This window comes from Magnolia sinica, chromosome 4 (assembly GCF_029962835.1).
Source record: "Magnolia sinica isolate HGM2019 chromosome 4, MsV1, whole genome shotgun sequence".
Taxonomy (NCBI): domain Eukaryota; kingdom Viridiplantae; phylum Streptophyta; class Magnoliopsida; order Magnoliales; family Magnoliaceae; genus Magnolia; species Magnolia sinica.
In genome coordinates this window covers 32482034-32499376 of record NC_080576.1, presented here as the reverse complement: position 1 = coordinate 32499376, position 17343 = coordinate 32482034, and the positions used below count along the sequence as shown (strand labels likewise).

Below are 17343 nucleotides of genomic sequence, written 5' to 3'. Positions count from 1 at the left end.
CTTGTGTATTTTACACTCTCCCTTATATTCTCTATAGTTGGGTCAATTGTTTTCAGCCATTCTTGTACAATTAGGTTTAATATGTGGGTACAAAACCGAACTTGAAATATTTTTCCTTCAAAAAATAAATTGCCGGTTGCCTTGAACTGGTTACGTAAGAATGATATTACACTGTTATTTGTTTAAGCATTGTCTAAAGTTATTGAAGAGATTTTATTTGCAATGCCCTAATCTCGTAAACATTTATAAATGCAATATGAAATAACTAAACCGGTATGAGGAGGTGGAAGGTGGCAGAGGTTTAAAATTCTCTTGCAAAGTTTTTAATATTCATCAATATAGTGTGCGGTCAATGAAATGTATCATTTTCTTTGATTAAATGCTGTTCACAAATCAGAAATTAAACTTACTCTTGAGACTGATGCCAAAAATGCTTTTAGTTTCATTTTCTTACTTGTGTACATCTTCATGCACTCCCTCTTCACAGTAACGCAGGAGGCCTTCTCAAGCTGAGGATTAAGGAATTTATTGTATCCCATGAAAACTTTGCTCTTTATCATTCTAAATGGTTTTTCATCAACGATCACAAGTCTTGCATACTACTCTTTTAGCTTCTCTTTTTCAAACTTACGAGTGAAAGTTTACCTTGAGAAGCATCTCCTTCAGACTTGCTAAATGATAGCAACTGTTGGTCTATAATTGAAATTTTTGGTCTCTTTGAACAACTTTGCCTATATCTATTTAAATGAGTAGTTGACCCTCATGATTTTTACTGTATGGTGCTTTGCAGTGCATACATCTAATCTTCCACACATCATTAATTAGAACTTTTTCAAAATTATCCCACATGTGACCTTTTCTTTCCTTTAGTTGTGGTTGCGATTGCAGCTGAAGACCCTTTTCTCTCAACAATAAGAGGAGATGTGGCCGATGCACCGGCACCAGGGGTAGTTGGGACTTCCTCAATAGCCATCTATAAATATAAAGATAGGAAACTAACTTTTAGACACTTATTAACACAAGTAGTGTGTATGTAAATGTCCTCTAAATTTTCTAGAATTTCCCTAGTGTCTAAATCAGTCACCCATTCAATGTTGAATAGATTGTAATGCTTTCAATTTTCAATTTAAATGCCATGCCAAAATTTTGGCAGCATCTCCCCTTATCTCTCCAGAATATATTAATCTTGTGTTTGATCCCCACGTCAACTATCTACACAAAGTGTTGATATTTGATGAGGAAATAAATGCGAAAAATATATCCAGAGAGAATAGGAGGGACGAACCGAAACATGCATGTGTATTTAAATTAGAATAAATGAAAACATTCTTATCTATCCAACATTGAACTATCTAAAAAGAGAATTTGAGAATTTCTATGCATAAAAAAACACACTGAATCTATGTCTGGTAATATAGAAATCTTCAAATGGGCAACTGATTATCCTATACTATAACGATAAAACATTAAAAAAAAAATTAATGTTACTGATTAAAGAATAAGAAATTAACAATAACAATAATATTAATTAAATTAACAATAACAATAACATTGACAATTAATATTAACAACCTAACATTGACATTAACAATAACAATTAACAATAAGAAAAAAATAGCATTAACATTAACATTAACATTACTTTAATTTGGGGAGCATTTAAAATCACATAATTGTAAATAATAAATAGCAATAACATTAAGTCATTTACAATCTAAATTATAACATTAACATACGTGAATCACTTATCAATCTAACATTAATTATATATATATATATAATATTAATATATTATAATGTATTTATCATACAATATATATAATTTATATTATATTTATACAATATGCATCATTCATTGACTACTCATCCAATTATCCATCACATCCATGATCCATCCATCCATGATTCAACCAATCATCCATCCATCTCTCCTAAGTCCCATCCATCCAACCATCCAACAAATCATCCATCCATCCATCCATCCATCCAACCAATCATCCATCCATCCATCGAACCAACCATCCGACCAATCATCCATCCATCTCTCCCTCCCTCCCTCCCTCCCTCCCTCCCTCCCTCCAACCATCCAACCAATCATCCATCCATCCATCTCAATAAAGGTTTTACGATTTTTAATATTATATATATATTTGATTTTTTATTTATTTTTATTTTTTTTATGTATAATATATAACATAGGGTTTATGATTTTTTATTTATTTAATAAGTAATATATAATTATGTATATATATAATATATAATATAGGGTTTATGATTTTTTATTTAATAAGTAATATATAATTATGTATAAATATAATATATAATATAGGGTTTATGATTTTTTTATTTAATAAGTAATATATAATTATGTATAAATATAATATATAATATAGGGTTTATGATTTTTTATTTAATAAGTAATATATAATTATGTATAAATATAATATATAATATAGGGTTTATGATTTTTTTATTTAATAAGTAATATATAATTATGTATAAATATAATATATAATATAGGGTTTATGATTTTTTATTTAATAAGTAATATATAATTTATGCATAAATATAATATATAATATAGGGTTTATGATTTTTTTATTTAATAAGTAATATATAATTATGTATAAATATAATATATAATATAGGGTTTATGATTTTTTATTTAATAAGTAATAATTAATTAATTAATTATGTATAATATATAAATATAATATAGGGTTTACTATTTAGCATGGAAACTCATGATTAATTATTGTTAATAAATGTTAGGGGGGAAAGGAAAAGGGTTCCTCGACTTAGGTGGACCCCATTATTACGTGAAATTCATCCTGACCACCATGTGCATCACCCCATGTTAGGCCCATGAGTCTAGGAAATCAGCCTCATTTGTGATTGAGGTGGACCACATAATTAGAAATAGTGTACCAGGCAAAGCGCACTCATCAAATTGTTTTCCTTAAGTGTGGCCCACATGAATCACTAAGGGGTCGTTTGGCACCATGGATTTGGGGGGATTTCAAATCCCGTCTATTTGGCACCATAAAGTAATTGTGGATTTCAAACCCCCTCTTGAGGGGGTTTAAAATCCAAGGTGGAAGCTAGGATTACATCTAAAATCCTCCCATGACCATGAGTCACATGTGTAACATATGTCAATAGGCTACTAATCTATCGAGCACGTAGCTCACTAATGATATCTCAAAACAATTAGATTATCAACAACATCACTAAAATTACTTCAATACGATGATTCACGTAGTCCAAACATTGTCCATATAAATCAACGATTAAAAATCGTTGGTTAGTCGCTCAGATGTGATCCTATTCTTGTGGCCCATCTGAGAAGTGGAATTTCATTGTTTTCAGCCAAAGTATATATTTCAACGGGCTTATTACAATCATCGTGACATTACATTCGTACACTAATTAGAGATATTAAAGTTGATTTAGTAACTAAATTCAAACCCCTGTAAATATACTATGCATAGCTACTTTTGGATTATAGGGGATTCTGAATCCAGGGAGCCAAACACAACCGGAGGATTCCAAATCCAGGAGATTTTTAATCTAGGGTATTTCAAATCCATGGTGCCAAACGAGGCCTAATAAGCTTGATATTTAGGCTCTAAGACTGTGCTTTAGTCTAGCATCCAATGGTTGTAGTGGATTCAATATAATAGTCACGATGGGCACAGTAAAAATCAAGGGTGGTCGTCTTTCTTCTAATTGTTTCCATTGTTGTGGGCCTATGGCCCTCTTGGATCATAGGCTAGCCTAATTTTTTGGCTTTAAGGCTAACATGGGATTACACGTCTAATGGTCAGAGTAGATCTCACATACACATCATAGTGGGCTTTGTAAAAAATAGAGGGTGTCTGTAAAATTCCTTGAACAGCATAAAAACTCACCATTACTTTTTGTTAGTAAATGTAGGGAGAAAGGAAAAGGGGTTGCTGGCTTGGGTGGACCCCACAGTGGTGTTTTTGAGAAATCCACCTCGACCACCACATGTTTCAACCCATGCTAGACACAAAAATTAGTGTCATCTGTGATTGAGGTGGATCACACAATTAGAAACAACATCCAAGGCAAAGCTCACCCTCCAAACTGTTTCCCTTGGTGTGTGACCCACCTAAATCACTAATGACCCTGATTTTTTTAGCCCAAGACTATGCTTTAGTGTGGCATCTAATGGTTGGAGTGGATTCAATATAATAATCACGGTTGGCCCTGTAAAAATCAAGGTTGGATGTCTATCTTCTGGCCATTTCCATTGTTGTGGCCCACTTGAACCATAGGTCAGCCTGATTTTTTGGCTGTAAGGCTAACACGGGATTACACGTCTAATGGTCGGAGAGGATATCACATACACATCATAGTGGGTCTGTCAAAAATCAAGGGAGGGCATTCGTAAAACTCCCTGAAAAAATGAGGTCTTAGGTCCAACTAGTTGGAATATAGGTTGAGATATAACTAGAGATAACTTCTGACCTTTCCTATATGTATGACATCCAACCCTTGTAATAGGTGGACCCCATCATGATCATCATCTTTTGAAAAACTCAGTAAAAACCATTCACTGAGCGGACCACATTTTTGTTTCGTTATTTACCAATGTATAGACGTTTTATATGATGTGGCCCAATTGATTTGTAGATAGGACTGAACATTGCATTAGGCAATCATCGTGGTGGGGCCAACTTATTGGAAGGGTTGGATGTCATATGCACTTAATACTTTGGAAGTTATCATATGGATGTGCTATATTCTGTGGTTCAACATGGAGTAAAGAATTTTTTAGGGGATAAACCTTGATTTTTGAAGGGGTCCACCATTTTGTGTATGTGAAATCCATACCGATCATTAGATGTGTAATCTCATTTTAGGCCCAGATCAAAAAACCAGGTTGACCTGTGCTTCAAGTGTGCCATAACAATGGAAATGTTTAGGAGAGGGATGTCCACCCTTGATTTTTACAGGGCCCATCGTGATTATTATATTGAATCCTCTCCAACCATTGGATGCCACACTAAAGCATAGCGTTGGGCCCAAAAATTAGGTTGATTTGTGATTTAGGTGGGCCACAACAAGGGAAACGATTTGGAGGGTGAGCTTTGCCTTGTACACTGTTTCTAATTGTGCGGTCCACCTCAATCACAGATGAGGCTGATTTTTGTGTCTTGGGCCTAACATGGGTGATGCACATGGTGGTTAAGGTGGATTTCACACAAACACCACAGTGGGGTCCACCCAAGCCGGCGACCCCTTTTTGTTCTCTCTTTGCATTTATTAACAGTAACTAATGGTGAGTTTCTATGCTGGTTAGACCTGAGGTATAGTCCAACTGGTTGGACTTGAGTGTGCCTCTTTTTTAAAAGAATTATAAAAATAATTTAAAAATATATTTTTAAATAAATGCATTGTACATTGTAGGACATATTTGGCTTCTGAATATTATTGGATGTGTTTTCATGCATGTTTTCTATGATTTAAATTATACAAACTGATTTTGAATATAGTCGCATCACTTCTATCATACCATGCGTAGTTTATGATCATATGCAAAAGGAAACTTATCATATGTACTTCTTTTTTTTTGTGATCTTTTGAGTTCTAAGTGTGTATTAATGTCTTTTGTAACATTCCCTTAAGTTTCATTGGAAAATTCAACCAATTTCCCAATGTTTCCCAACAACTGCTATACTTTATGTGATTCATGTGATATTTCCTATGCTATTTGATATGTTTCTGTATCCCCAGGGTGCGATACATGCGCTGATACCGATACTGAAAACAACGGTTGCCATTCAAAGAAAAATACTGTAGTTTTGCAATGTGAATTCATGTGAGCTTGAGCATTTCTATATGGATTTGCATATTTGTTATGATATTTTTAGCTGACGCCTGTATGTTTGAGTCTATTGTGTATATGTTTGCATATGCGTTTGCACTCAGGCTTGTCTCCTATGCATGTGTCACCATATCAAACTAATATTCTTTTGTTGTTTTGTTACTACTCTACAAACAGGTTTCCAAACGCCTTGGACTGAAGAGAAGTAAAAATCGACTTCAGAATATGTTCTCAAGGTTTGGAATGCCCCTCCAGTCAGAAAACCATAACAAGTCGTCGCTTTATCGAGTTTGGACGCCAAGAAACTTCAGCCATAAGGAGTGTCATAGCTATGATGAGAGTAAGCAGTTGGTTATTGGTGGAACAGGTCCGGGTTTAGGCAATGAGATTACAGGTACAAGTTATGATGTAAAAACTGACACGGTGAATGAAGTGCCTGAATCAGGTGCTCCTCCACTGGAAGCATCCGTTCCCATTTCATCAATCCCATCAAAGCTTCGATCTAGTCAGAGGTATCCATGCCTTCCAACTGCTGTTGGGGTCCAAAGGGAACAAAGGATACTTGAAAGATTGCAGGTTTGGCTAGTTCCTTCCTTACTATCTAATTTTGATATTGTGGTACCATTATCTAATAATAATAATATTTCTAGATATTTCTAGATCCAGCCAAGCAATAAATTTAGGAATCGTTTCATTGTTATCAGACTAGGCAAGGATGTAGCCCCTTTGTTCTTTTCAGCAGTTTGCATTGTCAGACTGTAGTTTGTTATGTGTTTTCTCTGCTTTCTGTTTCTTTGTTTTGCTGTTTTTTTTTAAAATAAAATTTTCACCTTTCAAAAAAATACATAATAATAATAATAATGATAATGATGATGATGATGATAACAACAACAACAGCAACAACAACAACAATAACAACAACAATAATGGCAATACCTTCTTATTATGGTTCTCTGCTACAAATGGCTTATTCCTCGCAAGATCTATGCCATATCAACTTGTTTGTTTTGTTGTTTCAGATTCTTAAAAAAAATAATCCATAAACCATTCCATGCTTGACTAAAGAGTTATCTTCTTGCATTGCGTGTATGGTTAAGTATGGTAAGGCATAAACTTACAAAAGATAATATCTTGGAATATCATTATCCTGGCCTTGGCAATTCGAATTGCAGACAAGTTGTAAATGAATTAGTTGAGAAATAAGAATTTTGATGTGATCCTTGGAATCGAAATTGCAAAATGTTTTAGGTAGAGACATCAACAAGTGGTGGGGAATGTCCAATAAGCATGATTCATTTTGCCCAGCTAAAGGAACAGTAGGAGGTGTAGAGAAATCAGTTAATAAGTATGTGCATGTGTATATATTTCAGTCATATGGTGGACTACTGAATTGATTTTCATTCTAGTCAATAAAAGTGAGGAGAGAGGTGATGCCCAACCCTAGCTCTCATTATATCTATTCTGTTCATTCTCTTTCTCCCTTCTCTCTTCCTTTTTCTTCTTTTACTATGTAAATCTGCTGCGTAGTATCTGAAAGGGATTGGATCCTCCCCCCCCCCCCCCCTTTTTCAAAAGGTGATAAATTTATTGATCACAGGCTGCAACCAAAAGAGTACAATAACCAAAAACAAAAAGAAGATTACAGCTCTAGCCAAATTTCTGGAAACTAGGAAATAAGCTTCAGTGCAATCACCCATTCCATAACTTGAGATTTGGCTCTTCTGAACACCTCCCATACATGCCCTTTCCGAACCCCAAATTCATTTACCAAGTTCACCTCTATTCCTTTATCTATCATTCTGCTAAGGGCCTCTATAACTGCTAGAAAAAAATATGGAGAAATGGGGTACCCCTGCCGTAAGCCTCAAGATGTTGAAAAGAAACCATTCGGGAACCATCAACCAAGACTGAGAATTTCACGGAGCTTACACATTCCCGAATCCAAGACCGCCATTTCTGCCCACAACCCATCCTTCCTAATATGTAATCCAAAGTTCCAATCAACGTGATCATATGCTTTTTCATTGTCCAACTTACACATTACTCCTTTAGATCTCCTATTACAAGAGTTGATACATTCGTGAGCCACTAATGCCGTATCCACTATCAATCTACCTTCCACAAAAGCCCCTTATGATAAGGACATGACTTCTCCAATAACTGATTGAAATTTAGATGCTAGCATTTTCGGAAAAAAATTATATGGTTCTCCCAAAAGATTGATGGGTCCGTGCCTTCTTTTTTGGAAATCAATGCAATGAATGTAGCCCCGAACTCCTTTGCTATGTGACCTATTTCGTGAAATTCTTTAAGAAAGGCAATCAATTCCTGCTTGACTAATATCTAGAACTTTTGGGAGAACGCTATCGGAAATCCATCTGGCCCTAGGGCTTTGTCACCTCCCATATATGATATTGCTTTCTTGTTCTCTTCCTCTGAAATAGCTTTCTCCAAAGACTACGCCGCTTCTGATGAGATAGAATCGAATGAAAGGTTATCAAGTGAATGCCGCTTCCAATCCTCTCTCGTCAAAAGATCTGAATAGAATTTAACTATAGAATCACACACTTTTATTCTACCTTCTACTCTTTCCCCCTCCACCATTAATGACTATATATTATTGACTCTTGCTCGAGCACTTGCCATAGCATGAAAACTTTCATATTTTTATCTCCTTTCTTTAACCAAAGGGCCTTAGATCGTTGTCTCCATTTAATTTCGTCCTCTCTTAGCCTAGCATTATACTTTACACTATAGACTTCCCGCCATGCTCTTTCTTCTACCGATAACTCTCCTGACTCTTCCTTAATGTCTAGTACCTGAATATCATGTAATAACTTCGACATCTCCTCTGCTTGACCCCCAATAGTCTCTTTTCTCCAATCATTAATTTTTCTTTTCAACATTTTTAATTTCTGAAATAAAACGAAGCCTGCACTCTCTTGAACTGAGAAGGATGACCTCCAGTCAACCACCTTTTCTGAGAAACCCTCAATTTCTAAAGAGGCTAGGCTCAAAACTGAAAGGACGAGGTCCCCAATTCTCCTCCTCCAATTCTAAATAATCGGACAATGATTGGATATCAATCTGGGTAAAACCTCTTTGATGCACTAAAAGGAATTTTTCTACCTATTCTGGAGAAAAGAGGAATCGATCTAGCTTAGATTTAATTACTTCAGTCCGCCCATTAGTCCATGTAAACCTATCCAATTGGCAAATCAACCATGTCATTTTTAATTTTCTTATATTAAAAGTTTTGCATGCTCCGGGATATCCTTACCCCATTCGATTTCTCATATGAAAATCTAACCACATTGAAGTCCTCACCCACACACCACGGCATAGACCACTTGCTGCGACACATATCCAACTCAGCCTAAAACTCTTGCCTTATACTTGATTTTGATGGCCCATAGACTGCCAAGAAGACCCACTGACCCACTGAAATCTAGATGAAACTTCTTCGAGTAGCAAAGATAGAGAGAATTTCCCCTTCTTACAGTCTTCCTTACTTCATAAATTAGGGTTCCATGTAACCAAAATTCCTCTTGCTGACCCATTCGCATCTAGTGCTTCCCATTCCTTTTGCTGCCCTGACCACCATGAGTTCACTGTACCCTGAGCCATGCTTTGCAATTAGGTATCTTGAAACGCTGCCATTTGTACTTTCTATCTCTTGCATGTGTCGTTGATATGGGCTCTTTTTTGCAGACACTCCAACCCCCTGATGCTCCAGCTAATTATCTTCATTGGGGACCTACAAATCCCTTGTTTTCCCTTGTTGTGGTACTCATAGGTTCCACCACCTCACATTAACAATCAGACCAGATTGTACATGTAGCCTCTCTATGTTACTATGGTTCTGATCTTGCAAATCTTTATGACTTATTTGTCTGCCCCTCTCTTCCACAAACTCAAATACGGCCATGTAATCCTTTGGCTTGTCACCGAAGGTACCTCCTACTAACCGCACAGTCTATACCATGACCACCTGATATGTTTCATTCCCTGGGCCATAGACACTTTTCTGTTCTGTAGTTGGCCAGAGAAAGTTACATCACAGACCTCATTATCAACGACTGAATTGAACTCCCCTTCTTTTCACTATTGGGTTGTTGATTAATGACTATCGATAGTACAAGTTGATCTTCGATCAACTCCTTTGAGACTTCTAGGAGATTACCCCTCTAATCTGGTAGTTTGCTATCACTATCATCCTCTGTGATCGAAGACACTATTTCTTGCCTTGAGCCACTTGTATTTCCCCTCCCGAAAGAGAATCCTTGCTGGAATCAGTATAGGGTGCCAATCTAAGGTCTGTATCTTCTTCTTGAAAGCCCTGCCCTTCCATCTGAGGTCTCATCTCTCGGCTCAAGTCCATACCCCTTTCCTCACGCGTTCTGTAAACTAGAATTGAAATAAGCTCTCCCATAGGGAATTGTGAAGATATAAAATTTTCACACATGCCCTCGTTTAAGTTATGTTCCACATGTGCCGAATAAGTGAGTGAAGTCGCATGCGTGCTGTTTACCACACGTTACTGCAGAGAAAACATAATGCCATAGGTCCTCAGATGTACCTCCCCTCCAAAAGAAAAAAACTCGACCTCCCTTTCTGTCTGTCTCTCTCTCTCTTCCTCGTTTAATGATGCGTTAGGTATTTCTCCACATGTCAATGTTTCATCGAGTTCCTTTTCACCTACCTGACGCTCATCATTATTGCCTTTTGAAAAAATTAACTCATCGTTTCTCACTCCACCATGTGTCATATTCCCAGCTATCAAACCTGCGGGACCTTCCTCTTGAAAAAAAATTAACATTTTAATAAATTTTATTAATTTTTAATTAAAAAATGATTTTTATTTTTTGAAAACTGACAAGAACTTAACAAATTAGTAGATCAGCCCTCATACATGCTTGATGTCATGTTTGGAGTGCAACATGCAAGCAATTTGGGAGAAATTGGGGAAATTTCAAAATTTTCCAAAATTTCCCAAATCTGACTACCATACTCAAATTTCAAAATTAGAGTATATTTGATGATCATTTCATCAAATACTCATAAATACTTCGAAATTAGTCTTAATTGACAGCTAATTGAAGGAAAATTTTAGAAAAAACAAGGAGAACATGAAGAACCAATGAATATCAAGATCAAAGCTCCAACTCCTGATTTTTTCATGCAAAACACGAAGAACCAATGGATTTGTAACCATTTGACACTGATTTAACATAATTTCAACAAAAAAAGGATCAAAAATTGAAAATGCTCACCTGATCAAACATGTGGGATAAATCGGCACTACCTGTGCATTTCGTATTGCATAGGTGGGATACAAGATATTTCATGGGATATATTGTCTGATATCTTCAATATTAAAACATTGACTGCTATGTTATGGGCCACAACAGTGGTTACAAACTCTTTTTTGTTTTTGAAAAAAAAATCAGTTTTGAGGCCATTTAGGCAAAATTTTCCTGTAACAACCATTTTGGCCCGTAACGCGTAACGGTTACCATCGTTACCGTTAGGTAACAGCCATTATGGCTGTTACATACCGTTTTAGCATACCTTGGTTTTGATAGGGATCATTTCCATATCACTGGATCCCCTTATCAGACTCAAATATATGAGAAATAAAATAATATAGAAAAGTTTTTACTAAAGAGGCATTGGTGCACAACCTATTTTTTTAGGTGTCAACCCATTCTTTTAATTCCACAAACATGTAGATTTTCAAAGCATATTTGATTGCTAAGAAATTATAAGAAAGCATGAATTTGAATGGCAAATTAAATTGAACCCTCATCTTAGGGATCCGTTTTTTGAATCTTCAACCTCTCATTGCCCCCGGCTTTTGTTACTTTGATTCTTTAGAGCTCTCTCTCTCTCTCTCTCTCTCTCTCTCTCTCTCTCAGCTTAATGCTTTTGGATATAAAGATGTACACGTAATGAGTATTGAATGGAGACATGAGCGGGGTTTATATATGGCTGGAAATGAGGCTTTTGAGAGGTTTTGCGTTGGTGTGGTCTTGAAATAGCCTAGGGGCACTAGGGAGAATGGGTCACTTAATGCTTAAGAAATGAATCATAGATCTAAATATCAGTATCATATCAGCCGAAACGACCATATCGTATCCATATCAGCATGAGATGATACGCGATATGGGGACGTTTCGGCCCGATACGAAAAAATTGACTCGTATTGGCTGATATAGGGTGTATCGGCATTGATATGGGCCGATACACCCATAAAAGCCAAATTTTGAATTTTTTTTTTCAAAATTGCACTCATGTCTCTTCTTTTTTCATTTAAACCATGGAGGAAGCTTAAAACCTCATTTTAAGCTAGATCTAGACCTATTTTGGATCAAAACGGATGATTTGAATGGGATTTGACAAATCGAAGTGAAGTAGGCCATTATGGAAAAAATCGGAAAGTAGGGTAAACCTTTACTTTCTTTTTAATATTTTCATCTTCTTTTTGTTGTATTTCAATGTAATGGGCCCTAATTCACCAAATCATGCTTGATTTGTGTTCAATTAGTGCCTATTTAGTTAACCTTCAACAAGTCAAACCGACAGAAACATTTTATCAAAGAATGGTCCGATATACCATCATATGCATGTCCAAAATCTTAAAAAAAGATAGATTCTTGAATATCTTATTATTATTTTCTTTTCCTGTTATTTTCCTTAATTCTTTGGCGTATAATTTTTTTTTTGACTGATACGGGCCGATATATTTTGATACGGACCAATATCGATACGCGATGCCCGTATTGTATTGTTTTTTTTAGTCGGGCTGATGCACCTGCCGATACCGATATTCAGAACCATGAAATTAATACTAACGCAACTCTCATGAGTGTCGCATCTATATGGCAATGAAGATGACCCATGCGTCGCCCTTTGATTCATGTTGTTTAAGTCATCCGGATGTCTTTCCACTGTTGGTGCACAACCTGTTGCTTATGAGATGATGCTGGCACATCCATCGCTGGGTATGATCTTCGTAATCAACATATCAATCCAACATGCGCTTGAAGGTTCCAATTATCGAGCAATGATTTAATGGCATGCATCGTGGATGTAGCATTGACTTGACTGGAGTGATGATAAGTGTCTTCCATGTGGAGAGAATGGACAAAGGCACCCAGATAGCTCGCAGTATATCTATGGACGACGTTGATTACATAGGCGACAAATTTGAGTGCAATTTCGGCATGTGGAATTCTCCTTTTATGAAAGCCATTCGTGATGCCAGGCCTTTTAACGTCAGGAGATGCAACGTCCATATTGATTGTGTCACGTATAGGATTGACACTCAAAACTGACTTGTTGGGCACCCTGCTGCCTGACCAGAATGACCAGTGAAAACCGACTTTTTGACAAGCTTTCCAATAGCCAGCATTGTGGTCCAAACTGACATAGAAGGGTGGTCTATACATTCGATGGCCTTTATTGCAATGCATTAAGTGGCTCTGAATCGGAATCGATGTCTCTCGAAGGGCACCTTCTTCGACACCTTTATATGCCTAGGATGATTCATGAAGATATCTGGTTCTGAATGCATAGTTTTAGAAGCAATTGGGAGGTGAAAAATGTCAAAAATTAGGGTATGGCTATTGAAATTTGACAAAACAGGCATGTTATAAGCAATATGCATTTCATTTCAGAAGGATGCCAAAATGGGTTGTCTACAGCTTGTTCTGTTTTTTTTTATTATTTATTTTTTTTTTATTTTGGAAGATGCTAGGATCAAAGTGCTGTTCAATGAAATCATCCTTCCAAGTAGATTTGGTAGGTTCTGTGAGTAGAAGCTGATGATAACAAGTAGATTTGCATGAGCCTGCCTCCATCAATGGCGGTCAGAAAGGAGAGGCTGCTGTTCTCTGGGTTTCGCAGAAAGCTAGGTTGAGAAAGACAACTGGGCCTTGCGGTTTTTACAATCCAAACAGAGATGATACCTGATTTGAGATCAGATGTAAAGCCTCCAGTCCATGGCTCAGAAAAATTCTAGTGTTGAAGACAACGGAATGGGGTTCATCATTGACGGAAATCAGAGGGATTGAACATCTTAGGAGTACCTGATGACGTTGATTCTCTTTGCCATGTTGGTGGTGCTCGCTGGCTCCAAATGGGGTCGTTGCATTGTCTGGGTGCTCTGGTGATGCCTGATTGGAAGATGAGTCTGGTTGGAGCCTGAGGTTTCAGGGCAGGAAGAAGAGTGCATTTAAGAAGGGGACAGGTTGGGGGAGTAGATTTTTGTAGCAGACTAGGGGACAGGTTGGGGGAGTAGATTTTTGTAGCAGACTAGGGTAAAGTCGTCTGTGTGATGTTAGCACCCCAAAAGTTGATTGGACAGCTGGGAGAATCCCTTGAAAGCATCAGAAGTAGGATAAGTTTGGTCAATAAGCAACATCTAGGCACTGGCAGAAGAGCCAGTCCCTGGGCCCAGAATCAGTCAAGTGCAGTTGCATCATAAATTGAAGAATTGGTTCTTGAATATCCAATTGGAGATGATGTTCTTGAGGTAGAACCAGCGCCAACAATGGCATATCCTGTTTCAGTTGATCTGATTCAATCATCATGTGCAAGGATAGCAGAGGTAGAGATAAATTGTCTGCAAATACAGCAACAGCGGTTAGCAACAAATGGACTGAATAGCAGAAGGAACTAGAGCAGGACAACTTCAGTTGATTAGTCAAATGAATGGATTGGATTTATTCATTGACCTAGTGGCAACGGGTCCAGTTTGTATTGCTTAATCAGCATCTGATCAAGACATGGCAAAGTCTAGAAGCTGTGCTGTCAGATGCAGATGTCAATTATAGCACAGTTCTAGTCCTGGTTGATGAAATTGATAGTTCAGGAGTGGTTCCATTGTTAGTTCCAGTACCCCCTGCCAGTCACACTATAGTAGTGTGTCCAACAACGGGAAGTGGAGAGAAGTTTGGCATACTAATGGTCTGATACCTAGAAATAGACCTTAGGTAGGGGGGTAGCCATTGATTCGTCGGTACTGGCAGTGGGTTGGGAATCTGCATCCTGAATCCAGAGTCCGGACCAACACCAGAGGAATCGGTTAGGGGTGGTAAACAGAGCTAAATGGTCATGAATCTGAGTTAAATTGGTTTTTTGTTTATTAAATTTTTTAAGGGAAATGCAGAATTAGCTCCATTAGCTAAAGAAAAACCAGCTTTTTTTTTTTTTTTTGCCGTGGACTCAGCATTACATGTAGGCAGTGTTCGAAATATCGATACTATCGGCCGATATTATCGTTATCGCTGCACAGCGAGACGAAACCCATCCGATACCCCCGGAAATTAAAAAAAAAAAACCAAAATTCTTTTTATCGTGCGATATATCGCACAATATCGCACGATTTTTTTTGCAAAATCACTGATATTAGTGATACTATCGTGTTGTATCCGTAGATTTACTGGAAAATCAGGAAAAAAGGGGGGGAAATCTTTCTTAAGAGGAGATTTCGGTAGCTGGGAAAGAAGATTGAGTGATTGGAACTGTGGGGCCACTCAGGGTTCCGAGATGACCGGAACCCTATTCCTATTGCAGCGAGAATGGCTTCGGAAGCCTTTTTGGAGGACGCCATCTTCTTCGAAAGGTGGGAACGAGCAGCGCTTTGAGTCGCGGAAGCGGATTAGCTGGTGGTGCACCACAAACCAGCTATATAGCTGTTGTACTGATGTTAGCAAGTTCTGTGGGTCCCATTATGAGGTATACGTTGTATCCAAACCGTCCATCTATTTTGCGAGCTTGTCGTAAGTCTTGAGCCGAAAAATAAGACAGATCTAAAGAACAAGTGGACCACACTGAAAAATGCAGTGGGAGATTGAACGTCTACCATTGAAAACCTTTTGGGGTCACAGAAGTTTTGGATCAATATGATATTTGTTTTCCCTCTTAATCCAGGTCTTTGTGACCTTATGAACATATTAGATGGAAAATAAACGTTATGGTGGGCCCTACAAGTGTTTTAACGGTGAAAATCATTATCACAGCTGCTATATGTAGTGTGGTCCATTTGAGTTTTGGATATGATTCATTTTTTGGCTCATCATCTAAAATGATCTCGCCAAATGGATTAACGGTGTGGATATAATAAATACATCATTGTAGGCCATGTAATTTTGATCTCCTTTGAACCGGTCGTACAATTTGGAGCTCAAGGAGTGTCAGTGCTCGTCTTCGCACGACACGTACCCACAGCAGCTATATAGCTGGTGTGTGGTACACCAGCTAATCCGCTTCCGTGAGTGGCCACGTGATGTATGGGTCTTATCCACACTGCCCATCCATTTTTTTTTTCGTATCATTGTAGGGTATAAACCCAAAAATAGGCAGATCCAAGGCTGAAGTGGAGTACACAATGGGGATTAAACTCCTATCGTTGAAAACTTTTTGTGGGCCGCAAAAGTTTTGGATGGAGCTGATATTTGTGTTTTCTCTTCATCCAGGTCTACATAACTTTATGAATAGGTTGGATGGAAAATAAACATCATGGTAGGTCCTTGAAAAGTTTCAACGATTAGAGTCATTATCACCACTGCTTCCTGTGGTGTGGTCCACTTGAGCCTTGGATCTTCCTGATTTTTGGGCATATACCCTAAAATGATACGAAAAAACGGATGGACGGTGTGGATAAGACCCATACATCACAGTGGCCAATCAAAGGTGCTGCCCGTTCTTAGCCAGAGATGGGCTGTGGTAGGACGTAGTCTGGGTAATTTTTTAATCGATGCGCACAGATTGATAGGCATGTGTAATGGGCTCTGTGGGGTTTAGTATATTTTTTATCCAAGCCGTCCATTCGTCTTTTCATATAATTTAAGGACATTATACGAAAAATTAAGCAGATCGAGATCTCAGGTGGACCACACCAGAAAAACTGGTGAATGACCGTTAAGAGTATTTTATAGGCCACAAAAGTTTTGGTTTACACTAATCTTTGTATATTTCCTTCGTTCAGTTTTGATTGACCTTATCAACGATTTGGATGACAAATAAACATTAAGGATCTACTTAAAGTAGGCCTTGATATATTTTTAACGGTGAACGTTCAATAATCAATGTTCCATGTGGTGTGGTCCACCTGAGATTTTACTTAATGCTTGGAAAAACGTTTTAAAAGGATCTGTAAAAATGAATGAACGTAGTGGATATATAACACATCATCAAAGGTGGGCCCACATAAATGTATGTATTGTATATCCATTTTGTACATCCATTTGGAGTGATTAGTTTAGGTCATAAGACAAATAATAGGTCAAATCCAAAGCTCAAGTGGACCCCACCACACAAAACAATGGGGATTGAACTCCTACCATTAAAAACTTTGTGAGGGCCATAAAAGTTTTCGATCAGGCTAATATTTGTGTAATACATTATATTTGAATATAATTGACTTAGTTCAACCAGACAGCGTATGTCTTATGACCCTATACAAAGGAAACCTATTGTCTTTA

At 37.4% G+C, this 17343-nt stretch overlaps 1 protein-coding gene across 6 annotated transcripts in view; it reads left to right on the top strand.

Moving 5' to 3' along the window:
• The window catches only part of LOC131242975 (uncharacterized), an 87293-nt gene that overhangs the window by 20350 nt on the left and 49600 nt on the right, over positions 1 to 17343 (top strand). For all 6 annotated transcript variants that reach the window (XM_058241996.1, XM_058241995.1, XM_058241997.1 and 3 more), the window contains exon 6: positions 6032 to 6430. In XM_058241996.1, the coding sequence (XP_058097979.1) occupies positions 6032 to 6430 (399 nt within the window). The remainder of the gene's footprint in view (positions 1 to 6031; positions 6431 to 17343) is intronic.